This window comes from Aquarana catesbeiana, linkage group LG07, assembly GCF_042186555.1.
Source record: "Aquarana catesbeiana isolate 2022-GZ linkage group LG07, ASM4218655v1, whole genome shotgun sequence".
NCBI classification, from domain to species: domain Eukaryota; kingdom Metazoa; phylum Chordata; class Amphibia; order Anura; family Ranidae; genus Aquarana; species Aquarana catesbeiana.
Window position 1 is genome coordinate 314,192,199 of NC_133330.1, and position 21,494 is coordinate 314,213,692.

Sequence of the window (21,494 nt, forward strand, 5' to 3'; positions counted from 1 at the left end):
CCTGACCATTGTCAGTGGTAAATGGTTTGTCACAACCCTCTAAGTACCACTTTTGCTGCACAGCTTTGGTCTGTTAAAGGAAGTGGACTTATTGACAGGATCAACAGCAGGGCCGGATCTAGCCTATCTGATCTGGGGGTGCAGTAATAAACATCAGGAGGCATAATATTAATAGTGTGATAGATGCAGGAATCCTGGATTCCCTGTTTACTGAGCAGACTTCTATACCACAAGTCACAACCCGGAAGAAACATCTGACAGGTAGTGCAAAGGCAGTGCAGAGTGAACCGGGAATGCTAATATGTCTTAGGCCAGGGGGAGGCAACCTGGGGCCCTCCAGCTGTTGCAGAACTACAAGTCCCATCATGCCTCTGGGAGTAATTATAACTGCTAGCCTTGCAATGCCTCATGGGAAATGTAGTTCCACAACAGCTGGAGGGCCCCAGGTTGCCTACACCTGTCTTAGGCTGTCATTAGCAGGGCTTTTTTTTTTTTTAGCTGGAACTCAGTTCCACCACCTCTCAGGCCCTCTGGCTCTCTGCTCACCACTATCACTTGTAAGACACAGAAGTCTGGCTTCTGTGTTTACAAGTAACAGCTTGTCCCACAGATCTGATCTCCTGGGTGGCTCCTACTGAGTGCAGGATGGGGACAAGGGAGATGCAGGTGTCATGCAGTGCAGATTCAGACAACCGCACTGGTTGAACTCCCTGCAAGTGGGAGGCAGACCCATCTAGAGTGTGCGGGGAGGTACCAGAAGGTGAGGGGGGGGTTGCATGCAGAGGTAAGAGCTGAAGAGGGGTGAAAGTGAGATGTGGATGGGGGATGCAGAGGTAAGCAGCTGTGGAAGGAGGATGTACTATGCACTATGTGTGCAGCGCACCCCTGGTATTTATTGTCCTTTTAAAACCCTTCCACTGTTGGTGAAATTTGGTGTGTGTGTGTGTGTGTGTGTGTGTGTGTGTGTGTGTGTGTAGGGTGGTTATTATTATTCAGGATTTATATAGCGCCAACAGTTTACGCAGCGCTTTACAATATAAAAGGGAGACAATACAGTTATAATGCAATAAAATACAAGAGGATTAAGAGGGCCCTGCTCAGAAGAGCTTACAATCTAATAGATTAAAGAGAACTTTTCCCCCTTATATCAGATGTCTTCAGCAAAGTCCCCTCTCACATCAGAGTCCCTATCAGATTGTTCCCTTACATCAGGTGTCCCATCAGAGTGCCCCCTTACATCAGGTGTCCTATCAGAGTGCCCCCTTACATCAGTTGTTCCCTATATGAATGCCCCTTACATCAATTGTCCTCATTAGAGTACCCCCTTGAATTGATTGCCCCATCAGAGTCCCCCTTACTTCAAATGTCCCCCTCACATTAATGTTCCCATTAGAGTCTCCCTACCATCAAAACGTTCCCACCAGAGTCTCCCTTACATCAATCGCCCCAATAGAGCGCATCATGACAATTGCCCTCATCAAATCAGTGGATGCACTCTCAAAGACCGGGGGGGGGGGGGGCACTATTAAAACTTGCTCTGAAGCTCATCCCAGCACCCCCCCCCCCCCAGATCCGGGCCGATCAACAGGTAAGAAAAGAAAATTAAAAATAATCACGTTACGAGGGGAATCAGGAAAACAAAGACGGCTTTGATTATGCTAGTGGCAGACTGCATCATATACCGTTTCCCCGAAAATAAGACCTAGCGTGATTGTCGGTGATGGCTGCAATAGAAGCCCTACCCCCCAAATAAGCCCTAGTTAAAGTCCTTGTAGGTCTTATTTTCAGGGTAGGGCTTATTTTCGGGGAACAGGGTAGGGATTATTTGGGGGGTAGGGCTTATATTGCAGCCATCACCGACAATCACGCTAGGTCTTATTTTCAGGGAAACAGGGTATTTCATTTTTAAATTTTTGCCTTTACTACCACTTTAAGGCCCCTTGCACACAGGCGTCATAATTTATTTATTGATGTTTACTCATGAACTGGGGTCGTGGGGCCAAAAACCGTTTGTAAAGACCTGAGTAATATTGAGTATAGGTGAGTAAAAAGGTGTGTAAGTGTATAGATGAGTTATGTATAGATGAATAAAATTCTTCATTGCCAGTAAATAACTGTACTCAAATGAAAGATTTTCTATTTTTATTATTTTTTATTTTTTATTTTTTTCAGCTCTGTACTCAATGCTGCATTACTGATCTTTACTCAGTTGTGTTCAATGTCCCATAGACAACAATGCATCTCATTTTCACATGAGTAAAAAACCTCAGTATTTCTAAGGCCCCTTACACACGATCGGACCGTTCAGGTCCGCCTGTCAGTTTTGACGGCGGACCTGAACGGGCGCTCCATGTTAGTCTATGGAGCGTCGGATGTCAGCGGAGACATGTCCGCTGACATCCGACCTGGTCCGATCCGCTAAAAGCAGACGGATGGCTCTACGTCCAGGTCCGTCGCTGGCGGATCGGATCGGGTGAGATCTGACAAAAACGGACACGCTGTCCGTTTTCGTCCGATCCCTCCATAGGCGGCAGCGGCGCCTGACAAGCCCCTCCCCGCTCAGTGAGCAGAGAGGGACCTGTCATCCGCCAGCTCAGCGGAGATCAACGGACAGATCTCCCGCTGAGCCGGCGGACCGAGGCGGGCTCCGTAGAAACGGAGTCCGCCTCGTGTGAAAGGGGCCTTACTCCTGTGTGCAGCAGGCCTAATGCCCCTGGCCCACTTGTACAACCAGAACCCCTGATTTACAACACATACACACTATTATTATAAAGCTGCTTATTCCAAACTGTATACAGCCGCTTTAAGCTAGTGGGCCATCATCGGTACAGTAAATGGATTCCTTGTCTCTTAGCAGACAAAAGAACCTGCTACACAAAGATCAAAGTGTTTTCCATTGACGACAACACTGAAGAAGTTCAGAGATTTGCGAGCTCAGTATAAATTTTAGATTATTCATTAAAAAAACCTCACCATTGACAGCTCTTGTCTGACTTGGAATGAACAATTCATCAGAATCTAGATGTGGTTAATGGGATACGTACAGCTGACCATCCACCTTACTGTCTGATTGTACAATCTTCTTTGGAACTACAAAAAGCTATGTAGCACATGGGCTCGCTTGATTGGATACAAACTAGATGGTCGCTCTGGATCTTTTAATGTGTTTGGGGCCCACCTACTTTTAGACCTACCCTTTCTCATTTCTTTCTAGTTAAATAAAAGAGTAGATGGCTCCATTCCATGTCCCTAGTGAGTAGAGCTGCACAATACTGGCTAAAACAAGAATCACAATTTTTTTGCTTAGAATAAAGATCATGATTCTCTCACAATTCTCGGGGTGTAACATCATCGTTCACATTATACAAAAAAATTGGGCTAACTTTAGTGTTTATTTTTTTTTTTAATTCATTAAAGTGTATTTTTTCAAAAATTGCGTTTAAAAGACTGCTGCACAAATACAGTGTGACATAAAATATTGCAACAGACATTTTATTCTCTAGGGTCTCTGCTAAAAAAATATATATATATATATATATATATATATACACATATATACACACACACACACACACACACACAGTGGGAACGGAAAGTATTCAGACCCCCTTAAATTTTTCACTCTTTGTTATATTGCAGCCATTTGCTAAAATCATTTAAGTTCATTTTCTGTCCTCATTAGTGTACACACAGCACCCCATATTGACTGAAAAACACAGAATTGTTGACATTTTTTCAGATTTATTAAAAAAGAAAAACTGAAATATCACATGGTCCTAAGTATTCAGACCCTTTGCTGTGACACTCATATATTTAACTCAGGTGCTGTCCATTTCTTCTGATCATCCTTGAGATGGTTCTACGCCTTCATTTGAGTCCAGCTGTGTTTGATTATACTGATTGGACTTGATTAGGAAAGCCACACACCTGTCTATATAAGACCTTACAGCTCACAGTGCATGTCAGAGCAAATGACAATCATGAGGTCAAAGGAACTGCCTGAAGAGCTCAGAGACAGAATTGTGGCAAGGCACAGATCTGGCCAAGGTTACAAAAAAATTTCTGCTGCACTTAAGGTTTCTAAGAGCACAGTGGCCTCCATAATCCTTAAATGGAAGACATTTGGGGCAACCAGAACCCTTCCTAGAGCTGGCCGTCCGACCAAACTGAGCTATCGGGGGAGAAGAGCTTTGGTGCGAGAGGTAAAGAAGAACCCAAAGACCACTGTGGCTGAGCTCCAGAGATGCAGTCGGGAGATGGGAGAAAGTTGTAGAAAGTCAACCATCACTGCAGCCCTCCACCAGTCAGGGCTTTATGACAGAGTGGCCCGACGGAAGCCTCTCCTCAGTGCAAGACACATGAAAGTCTGCATGGAGTTTGCTAAAAAAACACCTGAAGGACTCCAAGATGGTGAGAAATAAGATTCTTTGGTCTAATGAGACCAAGATAGAACTTTTTGGCCTTAATTCTAAGCGGTATGTATGGAGAAAACCAGGCACTGCTTATCACCTGTCCAATACAGTCCCAACAGTGAAGCATGGTGGTGGCAGCATCATGCTGTGGGGGTGTTTTTCAGCTGCAGGGACAGGACGACTGGTTGCATTCGAGGGAAAGATGAATGCGGCCAAGTACAGGGATATCCTGGACGAAAACCTTCTCCAGAGTGCTCAGGACCTCAGACTGGGCCGAAGGTTTACCTTCCAACAAGACAATGACCCTAAGCACACAGCTAAAATAACGAAGGAGTGGCTTCACAACAACTCCGTGACTGTTCTTGAATGGCCCAGCCAGAGCCCTGACTTAAACCCAATTGAGCATCTCCGGAGAGACCTAAAAATGACTGCCCACCAACGTTTACCATCCAACCTGACAGAACTGGAGAGGATCTGCAAGGAGGAATGGCAGAGGATCCCCAAATCCAGGAGTGAAAAACTTGTTGCATCTTTCCCAAAAAGACTCATGGCTGTATTAGATCAAAAGGGGCTTCTACTAAATACTGAGCAAAGGGTCTGAATACTTAGGACCATGTGATATCTCAGTTTTTCTTTTTTAATAAATCTGTAAAAATGTCAACAATTCTGTGTTTTTCTGTCAATATGGGGTGCTGTGTGTACATTAATGAGGAAAAAAAATGAACTTAAATGATTTTAGCAAATGGCTGCAATATAACAAAGAGTGAAAAATTTAAGGGGGTCTGAATACTTTCCGTCCCCACTATATATATATATATATATATATATATATATATATATATATATATATATATATATATATAGTTTGGGGGTTCTAAGTAATTTTCTAGCAAAAAAAATACAGATTTTAACTTGTAAGCAACAAGTGTCAGAAAAAGGCTTATGCCCCGTACCTTGGATGGTTTTTCTGACAGAACTCCACTCAAGCTTGCCTTGCATACACACGGTCACACAAAAGTTCTCTGAACGTTCGACCGTCAAGAACGCGGTGATGTACAACACTACGACGAGCGAAAATGAAGTTCAGTGCTTCCGAGCATGCGTCGAATTGTTTCCAAGCATGCGTCCAAATCGCTACAGACGATCAGAATTTCTGATAGGAACTTTTTCCGTCAGAAAAATAGAGAACCTGCTCTCAATCTTTTGCTGGCGGAAATTCCACCAGCAAAAGTCCAATGGAGCATACACACGGTCGGAATTTTCGACCAAAAGCTCACATCAGACTTTTGCTGGCGGAATTTCTGATCGTGTGTATGGGGCATTAGTCTTTAAGTGGTTAAACTGACCTCATTTACAGACCGAAGTTCATTCCTTTGATCTAAAAGAACTAAATGTTACAATGTTTCTCTTTATCTCTGCCTGAGCTATGTTGTGATAAACTTGGCAGGCTGTCTTTTTTTTTTTTTTTTACAGCTGTCAGCAGTGAGCAGAGAATGCCTTTGCACTGAATCGGGGAAATGCTGTATTAAGATCGTGAGGGGGGTTGAATTGCGATCTTGATTTATTGACGATTAATCGCGCAGCTCTAGTAGTGAGTATGATTTCCTATTGTGTGCCTGGCAAGGCTTGAAATTTACTTTTAAATGGTGAAGACTCTTTAAAACTTATTTAACACTATTGCTAGAGATGTCTGTGTTTGTTGGTGGAGTTACACTAAGACCCCTTTCACAACGAGCCGCCCATAGCATTGGCAGTAAAACGCCGCTATTTTTAGTGGCTTTTTACTGTCGGATTTGCGTCGCATTTCGGCCGCTAGCAGGGTACTTTTACCCCCCACTAGCGGCCGAGAAAGGGTTAAAACCACCCGTAATGCGCCGCAATAGCGGCGTTTTGCCGGCGGTATCCCAGCGCTGCCCCATTGATCTCAATGGGGAGCAGCGGTAAACACACTGCTCCTTCACCGCTCCAAAGAAGCTTTTCTTGACGTCCTGCCAGTGCACCGCTCTGGTGTGAAAGCCCTCGGGCTTTCACACTGGAAACAATGGAGCAGCTGTTTGAGGGCGGATTGCAGGCACTATTTTTAACGCTATAGCACCTGCAAAAACGCCCTCAGTGTGAAAGGGGTCTAAGGGGTGAATTTACTAAAGGCAAATAGACTGTGCACCTTGCAAAGTACAGTTGCACTCGGCAGTTGTTCCAGAGCTTAGTAAATGAGAAGAAGCTCTGCTAACCTCCAGCGTCCAATCACGTGCAAGCAAAAATGCTGTTTTTTTATTTTCCTTGCACCTGATTGGGTACTCCTTGCAAACTGAAGCCTTACCTCATTTACTAAGCTCTGGAGCAACTACACTTAGAGAGGGCAACTGCACTTTTCAAACTGCACAGTCTATTTGCCTTTAGTAAATCAACCCCTAATACTTTTTCTGGTTCAATAGTTTTTATTCAATTATGCCATTAAAAGAAAAGTAACAAGAAAAAGTACCTAGTCTGCCCAGGCAGGGGCTAGGACTGGCGACATGGGTAAAGACAGACTTATACAGTATGAACAAAAGAAGAGGAACATTCTCCAAAGTCAATCGTAATAAACATAAATAAATACAACAAAAAAGTTTTGGGGAGATCCCCGTAGTTAGCAATGCAAAGCAGGTCATCTGGAATGCCAGACAACATTGTGGTTGGAATGAAGAAAGAAAGAACAAAAGAAAGGAAACAAGAAGACGGTGGGAAGGCAAGATGAGTGCGGGAAGGAAAGAACAGGGACTATTGGGGATGCCAGTCAAAGCCAGCCCAGTTGGTTTCACTACACTAATATTTTTAATTTTAAGTATTTTAAGTTGATAACTGATTCCCAAAATGCTTCCTCTACCCGGTGGTTGGTGGAGTCAATGGAGAGAGAGAAACAGACATGTGGGTAGCCTGTTACTACAATCAACAAGCTCTGCATTGGGTGTAGTTCATAAAAAGAACAGGGCAAAGATAATGTAAACTCCTTCTTACTTTCAGTATGCTAGCATATTTTGGACACAATTATGCTGATTAATTACACAAATTAATCAAAATGCAACATTATTAAAGCACCTCTTCTATAAGGTGCTCCAAGCCATGGGCGCACAATGGCATCATCGGTCATCGAGTAGCGTGCAGGACTAATAGCAGTGCATTTTACGTGAGGATTGTCCACAAGCCGATGCAAAAGTGAATGCCAGAGTGAAGAGTGAGGCAAGATTACACCTTATTCTTTATCCCCTAGAGCAGGAGTTTCCAAACTTTCCTCAACAAAGGGCCACTTTCTGTTCCTTAGACTTTGAGAGGGCAAGACTGTAGCCAGTGGGTGTAGAAAATGTCCTGGTGTCAATGGAAGTAAAGAATGCCCCATCGTTGGTGTCAGTGGGAAGAATAGTGCCTCATTGTTGGGATCAGGGGAAGAAATAGTGCTCCATCATTGGGGTCTTTGGGAGGAGTAGTGCCCCATTGTTCGTATCAGGGAAAGGAATAGTGCCTCATCATTGGTGTCAGTTGGAAGGATAGTGCCCCATTGTTCGTATCAGGGAAAGAAATAGTGCCCCATCATTGGTGTCAGTGGGAAGAATACCACCCTGCAGTTGGGGTCAGTGGAAGGAATAGTACCCTATTGTTGGTATCAGTGCCAGAAATTATGCCCCATTGTTGGTGTAGAAGAAATAGTGCCCAGTGTCAGTTGGGGAAATAGTGTGCTAAGGGCCCGATAAAAGGCAAGCAAAGGGCTTTGGAGACCACTGCCCTAGAGGTATTGAGAATTTAATCCTTGAAGTGCAAGAGGTGTAGTTTTGCTTTTGTAAGCCCTGGAGCTGGGCATTAAACAGCTCACAGTAGGCATGTCCCTGACAGCTCAGTTTATACAGAACTACTGGATACATGTCCATTTCTACCATGCACACCCCTTCATCTGATTCTCATTTTGAAAAATTTTAGCAATCAAGAAAAATAGTATACAGAGAACAGATGCCATTACAAAAGTGGAAAGGTAAAACCAGATTTTTTCACTAAAGCAGAAAAAGCTCACAGAGGATGATTTTTTTTCTTTATCAAGCCTGGAATTTTAAATAGTTATTATTTAGCCTTTATGCAAACGTTGAATATTAATTAGAACAAATTAGAAACATTTTGGAAGAAAGTGGTTGCTCACCGTGATGATGAGACCTTTCTCCTGGAAGTAGTTGACCAGAGGTACAGCATTCTGTTTGAAGTTAATTAATCTCCTCTGTATCGCCTTAAGGTTGTCGTCCGGACGTCCCTGTTGCTCTGCACGTTTCAGTAACCTCTCCTTCAGCTTGAGGTTGGCACAGGCCAAAAATACCACCAGATCCGGCGTGCAAATCTACACATGAATAGAAAAATTAATGGCAATGTAATAAAAGTTAAAAGAGACTTAAATGCGAACAAGTAAACTTTCTTGTTTTTTTATTTTGGCACTTCTGTTTTTCAGTACAGTAAATGTTACAGATACACACCGTTCAAAATTGAAACTACACTTTTTTACCCCGGTACTGCTGTAGTACACCAGTCCACTGAACTACCAGTTGTAAGTAATTTTGGTGATCTGGGTACTCCTGCTAGTAATGCAGAAAGAGAATACCCCCCCCACACACACACACACACACACACACACGCACACGCACACGCACACGCACACGCACACGCACACGCACACGCACACGCACACACTATAGGCTTCCTCTAAAGAAAGCCCCGTGTAGAAAAATGGCAAAACTAAAAAGTTTTTCATAACCACTAACCAGATTCAAGCTTGCCTTAGATGTTTGAAATTGATAGGTGACACAAAAAGCAGAGAAAGTGGTGGGTTACACATCACAAGCTTCAGGAACTACGCATTTAGGTGCTCTCTAGGTTCTGCTTGTAGGAGATAACACATGAATCGTATAGTGCAAGTTCACCTTCAGGGAGATTTTCCAGAAATCCCCCTATGTAATTCTATATCCAATGAATACCAGAGCTCCTCCTGTTGTAAATGGTGAAGGTCCTGCAATTACAGAAGAAGGTGTTGGGAGGCCACACCAATAACACTGGTTGCCCCTTAGGATCATTCAAACTGTTTGTATAGAGTGCTTCTTCTCAAAGCGAAGTTCAGCTAAAAAAAGGAGATCCCACAACAGTGGCGTAGCGTGGGTTGTCAGCACCCGGGGCAAGGCAAGTAATTTGCGCCCCCCCCCCAACCTGCGGACTTTTAGCTATCCCTGAGTCCCTTCAAATACAATAGTACTGACCTACCTGATTCCTATACTGACCACTACACTGAGAACTACACTGTCCACTACACTACATTGTCCACTACACTGACCACTATACTATACTCGCCACCATACTACACTGACCACTATACTAAACTGTCCACTATACTGACCACTATACTACACTGTCCACTATACTACACTGTCCACTATACTACATTACACTATCCACTATACTACACTACACTTGACCACCATACTACACTGACCACTATACTAAACTGTCCACTATACTGACCACTATACTACATTACACTGTCCACTATACTACACTATACTGACCACCATACTACACTGTCCACTATACTACACTACACTGACCACCATACTACACTGACCACCATACTACACTGACCACCATACTACACTGACCACCATACTAGGTGGGCACTGCACAGCAATTTATATGATGGGCACTGCACATGACATGGTGGGCACTGTATGACACAGCACATTACATGGTGGGTACAGCGCATTACATGGCACAGCACATGACGTGGTGGGCACAGCACATTACATGGTGGGCACTGAATGGCACATAACATTACATGGTGGGCACAACACATTACATGGTGGGCACTGCATGGCATAGCACGTTTCATGGTGGGAAATGCAACTGCACATTACATGTTAGGAACTGCACATGACATGGTGGGCACTGTTGAACAGCACAGCACATTACACAGTGGGCACAACACACTACATGCTGGGCACAGCACATGGCAGGGTGGGCACAGCATAGCACATGACATGGTGGGAAGTGCACATGACATGGTGGGCGCTGCACATTACACGGTGGGCACTGCACATTACATGGTGGGATCACTGTATGGCACAGCACATGACATGGTGGACACTGCAAAATACATAGCGGGCATTGCAAGGCACAGCCATGACATGGTGGGCATTGCACATGACATGGTTGGCACTGGATGGCACATCACATGACATGGTGGGCACTGCACATTACATGGTGGGCAATGCAAGGCACAGCATGACATAGTGGGCACTGCACATCACATGAAGGGCAATGTAATGCACAGCACATGACATGGTCAGCACAGCGCATTACATGGTGGGCACTGCAATGTACAGCAAATGACATACTGGACACAGCACATTACATGGGGGGCACTGCAAGGCACATGACATGGTGGGCACAGTGCATTACATGGTGGGCACTGAATGGCACATAACATTACATGGTGGGCACAACACATTACATGGTGGGCACTGCATGGCATAGCACGTTTCATGGTGGGAAATGCAACTGCACATTACATGTTAGGAACTGCACATGACATGGTGGGCACTGCAAGGCACAGCATGACATAGTGGGCACTGCACATCACATGAAGGGCAATGCAATGCACAGCACATGACATTGTTCAGCACAGCGCATTACATGGTGGGCACTGCAACGTACAGCAAATGACATACTGGACACAGCACATTACATGGGGGGCACTGCAAGGCACATGACATGGTGGGCACAGCACATTACATGGGGGGCACTGCAAGGCACATGACATGACATGGTGGGCACAGCACATTACATGGGGGCACTGCAAGGCACATGACATGACATTGTGGGCACAGCACATTACATGGGGACACTGCAAGGCACATGACATGGTGGGCACAGCACATTACATGGGGGGGCACTGCAAGGCACATGACATGACATGGTGGGCACAGAACATTACATGGGGACACTGCAAGGCACATGACATGACATGACATGGTGGGCACAGCACATTACATGGGGGGCACTGCAATGCACATGACATGACATGGTGGGCACAGCACATTACATGGGGGGCACTGCAATGCACATGACATGGTGGGCACAGAACTTTACATAGTGGGCACTGCAATGCACATGACATGGTGGGCACAGCACATTACATAGGGGCACTGCAATGCACATGACAGGACATGGTGGGCACAGCACATTACATGGGGGGCACTGCAAGGCACATGACATGGTGGGCACAGCACATTACATGGGGGGCACTGCAAGGCACATGACATGACATGGTGGGCACAGCACATTACATGGGGGCACTGCAAGGCACATGACATGACATAGTGGGCACAGCACATTACATGGGGGGCACTGCAAGGTACATGACATGCGGGGCACAGCACTTTACATAGTGGGCACTGCAATGCACATGACATGACATGGTGGGCACAGCACATTACATGGGGGCACTGCAATGCACATGACATGGTGGGCACAGAACATTACATGGGGGCACTGCAATGCACATGACATGGTGGGCACAGAACATTACATGGGGGGCACTGCAAGGCACATGACAGGACATGGTGGGCACAGCACATTACATGGGGGGCACTGCAAGGCACATGACACGGTGGGCACTGGGCACAAGAGAGCACATTACATGGGGGAAGCAGCAGTCTGTCCCCTAGCACAATAATTACACAACATCCCCCTAACAAATGTACTGACCTTATCATAACAGCATGGGAGATGTCCTTCCTTCCTCCCGGGCTCCTGCTGGTTAGGAGAACATCAGCGCCCCTCCCCCAGACACTGAGGATCTGTGTGTGTGTAACAGATCCTGTGATAGGGGTCAGTCATCGGCAGAGACAGGACTTGGCTGCACTGACTTGTCTCCTCCAATACTGTCCACTACACTGCCCCCCATAGTGACACTACACTGCCCCCCATAGTGACACTACACTGCCCCCCATAGTGACACTACACTGCCCCCCATAGTGACACTACACTGACCTCCATAGTGACACTACACTGCCCCCCATAGTGACACTACACTGACCTCCATAGTGACACTACACTGACCTCCATAGTGACACTACACTGACCTCCATAGTGACACTACACTGACCTCCATAGTGACACTACACTGCCCCCCATAGTGACACTACACTGACCTCCATAGTGACACTACACTGACCTCCCATAGTGACACTACACTGACCTCCATAGTGACACTACACTGACCTCCATAGTGACACTACACTGACCTCCCATAGTGACACTACACTGACCTCCCATAGTGACACTACACTGACCTCCCATAGTGACACTACACTGACCTCCATAGTGACACTACACTGACCTCCATAGTGACACTACACTGACCTCCATAGTGACACTACACTGACCTCCCATAGTGACACTACACTGACCTCCATAGTGACACTACACTGACCTCCATAGTGACACTACACTGACCTCCATAGTGACACTACACTGACCTCCATAGTGACACTACACTGACCTCCATAGTGACACTACACTGACCTCCATAGTGACACTACACTGACCTCCATAGTGACACTACACTGACCTCCATACTATACTAAACTACATTGTCCTGCCTACAGTCTCTCTCTCTTGCCCCCCTCCCCCTCCCAGTAACAAGACTCTCACTTACCTTCTTCTCCTGGCTGCATCGATCCGGATGAGGAGAACACAGCGGCGGCTCACTTTCTTCTCCCCTGCGCTCTGCTTGCTGCCATGTTCAGTATCCAGCGCCCTGTGATTGGGTGTATGGGGGTCATGTGCGTAGGCGGGGCGCCTCACATGACCCCCATACACCCAATCACAGGGCGCCGGACACTTAACATGGCGGCCGGAGCCCGGGGACACAAAATTAGAAATTAGGAGGAGGCAGCCAGTGACACATACTGGCGCCCCCCTAAATATCGCGCCCGGGGCCACGGCACCCCCTGCACCCCCCACGCTATGCCACTGTCCCACAATGCGAGCGCATTCAGTTTGAATGGCCCAAAGTGGCCGTTTGCATTAGCAACTCACTGATTGCTCTCTATTGTTCTCTGGAATCGACTCCTTCCAAACAAAAAAAAAAAAATTGAGCGGCAAACTGTGCCAAGGCCTTAGTCACATGGTCACTTCCATGAGGATCATGGGGCCTTGATGTTTGGACAGACCCAGGCAATCAATGGGGATGCATGGCCACTGCTGACTTGACAACCTCCAGATCCTCCAGGCCAGCAGAAACCAGGTGGTCAATGCAGTTATCATGCTATAGTCCATCAGAGAGCATCTGGAAATGTCATGCTAAAAATACTTGGTTTTTCCATTTGTGAGCCATTGTAGCACCTGAGTTGAATGTGGCTAAGACCACCTCAGTAGAAATAAGGCAAAAGACATTTCAAACAATTCTGTGCTTTCTACTATGTGGCAACAGTTGGGTAAAGACCATTTTCCAGCAGAACTGTGCCCCATAGTTAGGGACATAAGACGCGTTATGACAGGTTTGGTGAGGAGGAACTGAGTGACGAGTGCATTGCCCTGATCTATAGGACAGCTTTGGGAATTGCAATGCTGACTGTGAGCCAGATCTTATCAACATCAGTTCCTGACTTCGCAAATGCTCTCCTGACTGAAGGGACACAAATTCTCTCAGACACTCCAAAATCTTCAAGAAAGCCTTCACAGAAGAGTGGAGACTCTTATCTCAAGGATGGACCATATTAATGCTTTAATTTTTTTTTTTAATGGGACCTTATGTATTCATTGCATGACAGTACATAGTTCTAGTTACATGAGATCCAAAGATGGCATTGTGATGGACACAATGGGCTTTGGTATTTCAGAAACCACTCATGCTAATTAAAGTGACCCAGTTATCTCTCAGATCTACAAGGACACCTTTAAATTAGGAATTAATGATGCTTCAGTATCAGAGCGCTGCCTGGGGGACGCTATGTGCTTTTTAACCTCTGTACTGCGTACGCTGTCTAGGATGCTGCCTGCATCCCAGACTGTTTTATTGTTTAGCCACGGCATCCAAGCTGTAAATCTTATTCGTGCACAAAGAACCTATTGGCCTTAATAGTCCCTGAGCATGAAATAGGTTTTAAAATCCACTTCTATACACAAGACATCTCAAGTGGAGGGCACAAGCAAACAGATAGCAGACAGGTAGGAGAGATGAACAGAGAGAATTATATAGGTTTTAAATGATTTCTACTTCTCTGCAGCAAATATTATACCATATCTCCAAACTTTCTAGGAAGGGAAAGAGCTATGAAATGTTATTTGCCAAGTTACATATAAAGCTGAACTCCAATTAAATAGCTATATACATTAATGGGAACGGTTTTACTATACAAGATATACACAGCTCTGCCACCCAGCACAGGCCAGGAGACCTGATTTTTCTATGTTACAGTTAAATAACACCAAGGCTAGGTTCACCCTGCAGCTGTGATTTGATCCGATTTTCAGTGTAATTATGTAGTGTGAAATGGTTGCATTTTTACATGATTTTGCTGCCTTTTTTTGGAAAATTCTTTTTTATGATTTTGCTGCATTTTTTATGTGATTTTTATCCCTCTGCATTTTTTGTTTTGGCCAATGATAAGCAAAGTCATTTGAAAAAAGTGGAAAATTCCCCATGGGGCTTTTTAGCAGCAAATAGGAGTCAAAAAAAGTTTGTAAAAAATCACTAATTTTATTATCAGAAAACAGTATGTCGCATACACACGGGCGGACTTTGACGGACTAGGTCCGGCGGACTTTGACGGACTTTCAAATGAACGGACTTGCCTACACACGATCAGCCAAAGTCCGACGGATTCGTACGTGATGACGTACGACCAGACTAAAATAAGGAAGTTCATAGCCAGTAGTAAATAGCTGCCCTAGCGTCGGTTTTTGTCCGTCGGACTAGCATACAGACGAGCGGACTTTGACCAGACTTGAGTCCGTCGGAAAGATTTGAAACATGTTTTATTTCTAGGACCGTCGGACTTTTGGGAAAAAAAAGTCAGCTGGAGCCCACACACGGTCGAATTGTCTGATGGAGCCCGGTCCGCCAGACCTAGTCCATCGAAAAGTCAGCTCGTGTGTACGCGGCATAAGACATTGGTCAAATACAAAAGTTAAATACAAATACAAAAGTATAATCAAATACTGTGGGTAAACACCCATTGATATACATTTTCAAAGTATACCATAGGGCAGGGATATGCAATTAGCGGACCTCCAGCTGTTGCAAAACTACAAGTCCCATCATGCCTATGTCTCTGGGTATCATGCTTGTGGCTGTCAGAGTCTTGCTATGCCTCATGGGACTTGTAGTTCTGCAACAGCTGGAGGTTCACTAATTGCATATCCCTGCCATAGGGCATTACCGTTTTTTTCTTTCCCAACTCAAATGGTCTAGCATTGTATATACCAGAGCTCATATTTTAACTTTTGTATTTGATCAATGTCTAACTGTTTTCTGATAATAAAATTAGTGATTTTTTTTTTACGAACTTTTTTGACTCATATTTGCTGTTAAAAAGCCCCATGGGGAATCTTCCACTTTTTTCAAATACTTGTATAGGGGTGTGCAGCCCTATCAGACTCCCATATATGTGTCGTTCTATGTTATAATGATAAGCAAAGTCACTGCTAGGAAGAGGAGCAGGAGCATCTACTGAGAGAATAGCAAAGTGCATATTTTTTTTAATTTAAATTTGGATTGTGAATTATTCCACAGTGCATGTAGTCACAGGGGTCGACAGGGGCTAGTTTTAAAAATGGTTGATTGCTTGTTAAAAAAATGCGGATGTGAATTTGTGGACAATTTATGAGACTGCTATGCATTTCCATTTTAACCTGCGAGTATGGATCTTTAGCCGTGATTTTTGATGTTAAAGTTTTGTAACCCTAGTTACCATAACTGTTGTAGCCCCGGGCAGGGGTGGGTAGGAGAGCCACCTACCCTGGGCACTGTGATATCATGTGAGGTGGGTGGAAAGGGGGGTACTGCAAGGATTTGTGTTGAGAGGGGTATTTCTGGGGTGACAGTGGGTAAGAATTGGTCTAGGAGGGGAAATGTATGTGTGTGTGTATGTGTGTGTGTGTGTGGGGCTAGGAGTGGCGATTTAGGGGGATTGGTGTTGGGAGGGGTGAGACTTGGAGACTTGTGCTCAGGGCTGCTGTTAGAAATCACAGGGGCCCGGAAAGGATTTGCCCTAGGAGGGGGGATTGGGGGGAAATTTGTGCTGGGAGGGGAGATTTGGAGTGGGGGAGGGGAGATGTTGCACTGAGGGGAAATGTGACAAGTAGAGGATTTGTGCTAGAAGGGGTAATTGTTTTTGGGGGGGCAAAATTTTACGCTGGGAGGGGGGATTCCAGCAGGGGGAGCATTTGTACTGGGAGAAGGAGGGGGGGTTTGTTGACATATAATGCTTATACATCTTGGGGGGGTTGCAGTTTGGCATGTTCGTCTTGGGTGCTAGAGGACCTTGTCTGGTCTGGTCCCGGGCCTGCAATACTTCTTGCCTGCTGCCCTGCAGAAAGAGCTGTCATTGTTGCTGTTGCTTACACAGTATCCCTTCCTCTGGCAGTGAGCTGAGGAGCAGCTGTGTGCAGAAAGTGAGAGACGGCCACAAGATATTACAGGAGGGCTGCACTTGCAGCTGACTGTTCCCCATCCACCACCATTGCGATTGGTTGCCAGAGGTTACAGTGTATCATTACCACTCACTGACTGGTTGCTAGAGGTTACAGGACACATTACGGCTCACTGAGTAGTTGCTAGAGGTAACAGCACATGATTTCTGCTTGTTGATTGGTTGTTAGAGATTACTGTGGATATGACCTCAGGGGGGCATAATATACATTATCAATGCCGCTGGCCGCCGCTATTTACATATGAATGCCAGTAATTTACATGTAAACACAGGGTCTGCAGGCGAGTCATTTGTACACAACAATAGGGCAGAACTGGGCAGCATTAGTAGCAGCAATTCACACTGCGATATTGGGACAGAGCACAGGACTAAAACCTCAAGGGATGAGGGAATTTAAACCAGGATAGTTGGCAAGTATGAGGCAGCTGCTGTGGGCCCCACAACAATGACAGGGCCCAGCTCAGCTGCCCCTTTTGCCCTGCCTTAAAAACGGCCCTGCCTGGAGGCATGGGAGATGTAGTCCCCAAGAGACAGTTCTCTATCAAGCCAGGACTGGATAGGACTATGTGTCCCAGGAGGACAGAAAGCTGCAGGAGGAGGAAAAGCAGAAAGAAGCCCGGGTGCCAGGCAATTTCATGTAAGATGTCAGAGGTGACCAGATCACAAAAAAAAAAAAAAAAAAACTATTTCACAGTAAACTTACCTCTAATAGTTTATGTAAAAACAGAGGGTTTTGTTTGCACAAATTTGCAAATATATGCATAAGCCGCAGTGCCCACTCCAAGGGACCTCTGTATATACTGAAGTCCTCACTCTAAACTGGTTCCAGACTCCAGGAAGCAGAAGGAGGCTTAATTACAGAATGCATAGTGGTGAGCGCCATGGGCCACAATTGCTTTACCCACTTCTTAAAAAAGGGACCTATCACCTTGCCTTGGGAATTCGTTTTGGTATTTGTGTCCTATACTGTGGGATCTACATAAACCTGAGTGATCCATTGCAGGAATTTTGGTCCTGAAACGTTTAATAGTACACTGGTCAATGGGAGGAGTTTTGAGAAACTGAAGGTACTTTTAGCTTCCAGTACCACCCCTCTAGTTAGGGCCTGGCTTGATTCAGGGGTTCGGGTGCAAAGACACTAAAAGAGGTCCTCTTGTTTGTGTTGTACAAAACTGTTATCTGTAGTTGCTTTGTACTTTTTGCATTCTGTATATATTGTGGGGAGCATTGCAAGAACTGTCATTGTCATCTGGAATCAGAGAACCCATCCATCAGTGGTTCCTTAGGGGGTAAGCGGTACAGTTAGCCATTTATTAAAAAAAAAAATTACCGCTCTAACACAAATACTGCCACTAGGAAGACCAAAATATGAGATTCCCTGCATAATTCAAATTTCAGTATGCAGAGAAGAGAACGACTGCCAATATTTAGTGACCTCCCATGATAATTTCAACCCTTTGAGGGTCTGGAAGATGGTAAAATATCTTCCAGATTCCCCAGAATGCCCTTGTTGATCTTTCGCAGCACAGATTGGAAATGACTTCACCGATCGTTAAGATTCCAGGCACATCCCCAGAATGCAAAGACAAAAAAAAAAAAGAAGACGCATTGCTTGGCACTGGCTGGCTGGAATGAGATTTCGTAAACCCGTTTATTGGCAGAAAAGTGAGCTTGGTATGCTAAATGCAGACAGCACCCCTTGTGCTGTGCCGCAATGACGATTAAGAATTGGCACATTACAAGCAGGACCACTTGGTGCTTCCATGTCATTTTCTACCAGCTAAGAGGTTCTTGCGTTTGCCCAGAGTCAGGATTTGTGTTCCACATTAAATTACCCGTCATAATAAAACCATTAACTGTTAAGCCTATTTCCTTGCATGCTGTTTCATAACAAGTCATTGTTTGTTCATTATTAACAAACAGATGTTTTCGCCTGGCCGATTCTAAATAAAAGCACATAAAAATCGATTTCATGGGTGGCTTTTTTTTTTTTTTTTTTTTTTTTTTTTTTTAGAGGAAGACAAATGTATTCATATGGAATAATGCCTCCCCTGTGGTAAATTATGAAAGATATTGGTATTCTGTGACTTTATATAGGTCTGCAAATCAACAGAATCTGATATCTGCCAAATTATAACCATCATTACCAATATTTAATAAGGCCTCCTTCCCATGGGGCGTATGGCTACGTACACTCATCCAAAGCTGTATTTACTTGCATGAGGATGCACAGGTGTTCTGTAGATCCCAGTAGATCCTGTCCGGGCATCCATCCAGGCCCCACACGCTATACGGCGACCTGCTTAAGCCACAGGAACCGTCTGTAGTGGGACATTTGGACATTCATTCCTGGGCTATTTAGCCTACACTACTGGTTTCAGCAAACTGGTTACCCCTCTTCCAGACGTTACGTATATGGGCATATGCCATATAATAGATGTCGCAGTTCTTATGCACCTTAAGATTGTTCTCCACCATACAATATTCTCAACCTGTGCATTCTATAATATCATTTTGGGACTCTTCGGTCCTTAGTGTTGGCCCACATGGAATCATCTCACTGGAATATATTTGCATGCTAAAAATTGTTTTAACCACTGATCCCTGATGAAGGTACTTGAACATCTCATACCGGAAACGCGTCGGGCATCTGGGCATTCATATCTCATACTACTATGTATATAGCATTTTAATGACATTCCATGTAATTTATGTCATGCATCTTTGTTATTTGTAGATTTTATATGTTTTTCCACCATTAAAGTTTCGATTTTATGGATTTCTTTGAGTGGGTGGTCTATCTAAAGTCCCAATTGAGGGGGTTACCACTTTTTTGTAGATCCCAGTGCAGCCACTTCCATTGATGTCTATTGGGTAACAGCAGCTGCACAGGCACAGCCACTGATCCCAATTTGACATCCAGGCAGGTGCACAACCACCAAACAGACAGTGTGGAGTTGATTTACTAAAGGCAAATAGACTGTGCACTTTGCAAAGTTGCCCTCTGCAAGTGCAGTTGCTCCAGTGCTTAGTAAATGGGGTAAGGCTTCACTTTGCAAAGAATACCCAATCACATGCAAAGAAAATTAAAAAAAAAAAAAAGAAGCATTTTTGCTTGCACATGTTTGAATGATGGAGGTCAGCAGAGTTTATGTTCATTTACTAAGCTCTGGAGCAACTGCACTTGCAAAGTGCACAGTCTTTTTCCCTGTAGTAAATCAACCCCTGTGTGTTCAGGTCATGCCCCCACATGGATGTCAAACTGTGCAGCGGCTGCATCCCAACAGACATCAATGGGATTGCCTGCATGGGATGCACAGAACACTTGTGCACAATCTGTGCGGCTGAACACAACCTTTGCATGGGCATAGGCTGAAGTACACTCCACATGAGCAAGGTGCAAAGGTCACAGAAAAGTACGATTTTACAGGCGCCTCATGATCCAAACAATGAAGCAGCTCCCAGAATTCAGCCAGAAGGGCCTACTCCAGGGGTGTTGCTAGGTCTGCAAAAGATCTGGGGCTAGAGCCCATAGCAGCGGTCACCAACCTTTTTGCAATTTTTCATGGGCAATGGCTGGTGTTGGCGCTTCAATCATCATGGCACTATGGTTGATATGGTGTTCGGGTGATTGAAGTGCATTATTTCTATTGTGACATTCTAATATATAATGAAGTGGTTCAACTCACCATACTGGAGAATCAGTGGGAGCCCTGGGCGTGTCACTTGCCACATCTCCTGCCACTAGATGCAGCGTGTCACTTGCCACCGTCACCTGTCACCAGATGCAGCATGTTACTTCCCACTTTCACCTGGCAGCAGATGTGGATTGTCACTTGCCACGTCACCTGCCACCATTTAAAGTTTGCCATGTCACCTGCCACCATTTGCAGATTGTCACTTGCCACATCTCCTGCCACCATTTGCAGATTGTCACTTGCCACATCTCTTGCCACCATTTGCAGATTGTCACTTGCTACATCTCCTGGCTCCATTTGCAGATTGCCACTTGCCACGTCTCCTGGCTCCATCTGCAGATTGCCACATCTCCTGCCACCATTTGCAGATTGTCACTTGCTACGTCACCGGCCACCAGATGTGGGTTGTCACTTGTAAAACTGATGTGGATTGTCACTTGCCATGCCAGCCAGTGCCACCAAATGTGCATTGACACTGCATTGGTGGCAGGCTGACAGCACTGGTCCATTTAGTGAGCGCAGGATAGCGGTGATGCAGGGCGGGCAGTGAGAGATGATGTCTTCTTGCTGCTCCCTACCGCACCTTCGACATTGAAGCAAGGGGTCTGGCTGCAAAGTGGAGCCCCACGATGACAGGAAGCACGTGACCTCCACTCCATCGTGCT

The 21,494-nt window shown here is 45.2% G+C and overlaps 1 protein-coding gene across 1 annotated transcript in view; it reads right to left on the reverse strand.

Annotated features, from left to right (window-relative positions):
- AK5 (adenylate kinase 5) overlaps window positions 1-21,494 on the reverse strand; it is a 426,857-nt gene that overhangs the window by 342,034 nt on the left and 63,329 nt on the right. The window contains exon 6 of the mRNA XM_073593713.1: window positions 8,578-8,769. Within this exon, the coding sequence (XP_073449814.1) occupies window positions 8,578-8,769 (192 nt within the window). The remainder of the gene's footprint in view (window positions 1-8,577; window positions 8,770-21,494) is intronic.